Here is a 4,556-nt window from a genome sequence, read left to right as displayed (position 1 = left end):
GCCACACGTAACGAAGGTTATCAATTCAATTCCCTCTCATACCCAGCCGAAGTTTTGGCACGGCCCGGGGGTCCCAAGAGAAAGACAGCCTCAGAAAAGCAAGAAGTGGCTGAATTTTTTTGAGAATTTTTCAGGTAGGGACTCACAAAAATCACTTGGCTCGGGGGCACATGATGCTCTTAATACGGCCCTGGCACAGGTTAAATGTGATTCATTATCTTTCACCACCGATCGCCAGATGCGCGGGACTGCTAGAGGGGGGGGGGGTGTTCCTAAACAACGAACGTGGCGAGATGGAGGCCGCCCCCAAGCAGTAAATTATAATTTATTGATTCACTAAAAAATGTTTCATTTTTTTCTGAATTAATCCAAATGCAGTTCAACTGAATCAAGTTGACAATAATTACAGCTCACGGAGCGAGCACCTATTGAAGCTGGGCCTTGCTGTGATTTATTGATTCATAGGGAGCCGACCAAAGCTGTATTAAAGATCTTGAGCCGCTTTGGAGCGGACTCATTCCTTTGTTGTTGGTTGATAATAAAAATGGCCAAATGCCCAAATTGTCTTCCTTTTTTTGAGAGCGTTCACTCATAAACGTTGTTTAATTGAGCGAAATCGACGATCAACTCTCGCGTTTGGCGATAAGTTGCCAATCATAACTTCCAATCGAAACATGTTCAATGTCCAACACTACAGAGAGACTTGTCTTTAAATGACTTCCTAAAGGAGGGCGTCTGATAAAGCTGGGTTTTCCTGGAGCAGGTTTTCTGTGCCGCACGCAACGTGAATCGTCCAGCGCGCCACGCCGTCCACTAACCAATATGACGGTTTTCCTACAGAGCGCAATACGGCTCACGCCAGCACTTTACGTTGAGCGTGATTGGCGAACTACTGCTGGAGGAGTCAAATGTGTCGTGCTCCATCGATCTTCCCTTCATTTTTGTTGTGTTTTCCTTCCCTTCAAACGGGAGCATGCGCGGAGGGGATGCTCCGCCCATCACCATGGGCGGAGATACGGGGGGGGGCGTCGACAGATCTAATGTATATAATATATATACGAATGTACATAATCATAATCGTGCCCCCCCCACAGCAATAATGACCGTGCCGCCCCCCCCAGACTTCCAAGTCTATTTCCGCCTACGATGCAGACGACAGAATAGTTGATGCCAGGGCCACACTATATAGCCGTCCTGAGTTGATGCTCTGACCTGCTCATATCCCACAAGGGACAGAGCGGGGGCCATGTTTGATGTTTGTTTGTGAGTTGATGCTCAAAGCTAGGAAAACACAAACGCTTAGCGTGATTATGTAACATGTTTCTGCCACCGTGAAATGTTCCAATGCGGTTCTCTCTCACGCGGCGTAAAAAACCTAATCCTAGGAAAACCCAGCTTAACACATCTGCTGCCATCTACTAAATATTAAAAAAGTTATACAAGTTGAGTTTTCCCCCTGAATAGTTACGTTTTTATTTGATAAAGAGCAGCACTCATCGAGCTCATATTACTGAGCTGGAATATATCTTTAAGGTTTTTCTAGGAGCAGGTTTCCTGTGCTGCGCGCAGCGTGACACGTCGTCCACTCACCAATAAGAAAAGCAGCACGTGAGGCGCAATACGCCTCACGACAGCGCTTTACGTCGGGCGTAATTGGCCGACTGCTTCAGGAGGAGTCAAATACGTCATGCGCCGCGCGTTTTGTCAATGTTCTCTTCACGCTTGTGTGTTGTCTTTCCTTCCCTTCGAACCGGAGCATGCCAAAGCCTCCTAGATACTACTCTCTAGGAGGCTTTGAGTTTGCAGACGACAGAGTAGCTGATGTCAAGGCCATATACTATAATATAGCCGTCCTGATCTGATGCGCCACGCTAGGAAAACACAAACGCGTAGCGTAATCATGTAACACGTTTCTGCCGGCGAGAAATGGTTGAATTCGGTTCACGCTGCGCAAAAAACATATTACTAGGAAAACCCAGCTTTAGCTGTAATACAAGCTCGATGCACCAGCAACACTGAGCTATAATAAGTAAACTTTACTTCTAGCTGTTTCCAGCTTCCAGCAACAAGACCAAGAAATGCATTTCGCGGTTACAGTTTGATCGTATGACGTCACACAGTCGGAGAAAAAGTCGCTGAAAATCATCCATTGAAAAGCCATAACTGTATTCCGCTTTATATGAATAATATTTATTTCCAGTGTTGAAAAATCTTGGGGGAGGTGAAAAACGCAGAAGTTCGTTTAGTCAAAGCCGATGCGTTGATAGTTTTTGAAAAAGGTTTTTATTTATTTTTGTTGAAGATTGAATCTTTATGAATTGATAAGAAATGTGAGATGAATCGGTTTATCTAGTCTTTAAGTGACATCATGGATGAATGTCATATCATTCGTTTCTTCGAAGACTGTCCCGTGATAAAAGTCGACGGAGATGGAGAAATCGGGGAATTCAATGAAACATCAATTTCGTCGATGGATTTCGGTGACGGTTTCGTTGAATCCCAGGATTCCAGAATCGCCTCGGAGTTCGACAGGTACGTTGATTTTTCTACCGTCAAGAATCCCGTTGACACCAGTCACAGTCCTGGCCACAAACAGTTCGTCGATGGCGAGTCGTGCTCACCATCATTCGGTGATACTGAACTCGAGTATCTCAAGTGCTTCCAACAAAATATACCGGAAGGTGTCGCTGACGACAGTGAGCAGCATGTGGAAAACGTGACGCAGGTACAAGAATCCTCCCCTTTCATTTGCGGCATCTGTAACTGCAACGTTGACAGTTTGCAAGACCTCATACCACACATGGCAGCGCATACGGATCTGCAGGACGGGGAGGATCATGATGATGATGAAGATCTCGACAGATCTGTGGAAAGATTGCCCGAAAATGACAGCGTGATAGTATCTCAGAACTCAATCATCGCTGCTGGGAAACGATTCGTCTGTGATATATGTTTGGCGTGGTTTTCCAAGACCGAGCATCTCAGCGAACATGTTGCTGCGGTTCATTTTATGGATGAAGCGATCCAGTGCGACATTTGTCATAAGAGCTTCACTGGAAGGAAAGCTTTGAGACAGCATATGATGGTCCATGCGTTCATATGTGATGTATGCGACAAACGCCTACCTAGTCAGTACAGCCTTCAAATTCACTTGATGCTGCACACTGAAAAAAAACCTCGCAACCTGTGTCGCAAGACTTTCCCTAGAAGACCGTCTAGGGAAGTGCCTGTTCGTAGAAAAGAAGACTACTCTTGCGGAGTGTGCAAAAAACGTTATCTAACAATCGGGAATTTGAAACGACATTTGAAAAGTCATTCAAACGAGAAATTTTTTGAGTGCCCGTTGTGTCCTCAGCGGTTTACTTCCAAAACGAATCTGAAAGCTCACCTGAAACTTCACACTGGAGTTCGTCCATATGAATGTAAACATTGCAAGAAATGTTTCACTTTGAAAGCGAATCTCCAGAGACACATCCTCAGTCATACGGGCGAGAAACCTTATGGCTGTATGAGATGCTCAAAACGTTTTGCGGAAAAGGCTACTTTGAGGAAGCACCAAGCTTTTCATACGAATGAGAAGGCTTACACTTGTACGATCTGCGGGAAGAATCTGAGTGAGTTGGGAAGCTTGAAAAGGCACATAAATATGCACAAAGGAAAAATGCCTTTCAAGTGTATTGTGTGTGGAAAGGCTTTTGTATATGCCGTCAGCTTGAAAAACCACATGGTCATTCATTCGGGAGAGAAACCATTCAAATGTGAGGTCTGCGGTAAATGTTTCACTTACAAGGGTAACTTGAAACAGCATAAGGTTAACATCCATCTAGGTATCAATCACAGGCTGTACAAGAGTATTTCCAAAGAAGAACGGCGTAGAACTCTAGAAGAGGTGGAAGGCGAATTAATTTTGTGATAATTTCTGTACAAAAATCTGTGCCGACTGTTTCTTTGTTGTATATTTATTTATATTTGCGTGATTTGCTTTATTTATAGTACAATTTGTGTGAGTGTTAAAATGTTTTTATCATTCTTGGCAATATATCTGAATACTGTAAAACCTCTATTAACGGAAACCCTCACATGTGGCCAAATAATAATTTACGCTTCTGTAATTTAAAACATGCATTTCAAACCCCTGATTAATGGTCACACCCTCTTTTTACGGATGAATATTTTTGTCCGGCCTGTGGGCAAAATTTACAAAAGAGCGTTTTACTGTATTTAAATAATTTACATTACTGATACCAATGTTTTGCTAAATTGATTCCACATAGCATGCTATGTGGTATCTTTGAGCGATTTCTTGAGCTCCTGTATAGCAGGAATGGGATGATTATCAGAATACAATTATCTGCAACAGAATAAAACGGGTACCCGCAAAAATCCATTTCTTGGTGGTGCATAGGAAAAAATTATGCTATACTGCCTGACTTACAGAAAGACTAGCAGAAAGCTATGGCGCATTGCGACAGGTTTATGTCAGAGATTTTGAAAAAAAAAAGAAAGGTATCCACATAAGTTATATTTAATTACGCCTGCCCCCAAGCAACCAGGAC

General features: G+C 43.4%; 1 protein-coding gene across 1 annotated transcript; it reads left to right on the top strand.

Moving 5' to 3' along the window:
* Positions 1-2,195: 2,195 nt before the first annotated feature.
* Positions 2,196-4,016, top strand: LOC149080917 (uncharacterized). Its single transcript, XM_089237604.1, has one exon. It carries the CDS (start codon positions 2,369-2,371, stop codon positions 3,911-3,913), a length of 1,545 nt encoding a protein of 514 aa, XP_089093730.1. The 5' UTR covers positions 2,196-2,368; the 3' UTR covers positions 3,914-4,016.
* Positions 4,017-4,556: the final 540 nt, after the last annotated feature.

The sequence above is a fragment of the Pholcus phalangioides genome, unplaced genomic scaffold (genome assembly GCF_987345545.1).
Source record: "Pholcus phalangioides strain wild (caught in Gottingen) unplaced genomic scaffold, Ppha-v1.0 ptg000010l_1, whole genome shotgun sequence".
In the NCBI taxonomy this organism is placed as follows: Eukaryota; Metazoa; Arthropoda; class Arachnida; order Araneae; family Pholcidae; genus Pholcus; species Pholcus phalangioides.
This window is presented reverse-complemented; position numbering and strand designations above follow the sequence as displayed.

What these genes read in the sequence shown, in the direction of transcription:
- LOC149080917 (XM_089237604.1), top strand. Translation starts at nt 2,369, where the DNA reads ATGGATGAATGTCATATCATTCGTTTCTTCGAAGACTGTCCCGTGATA.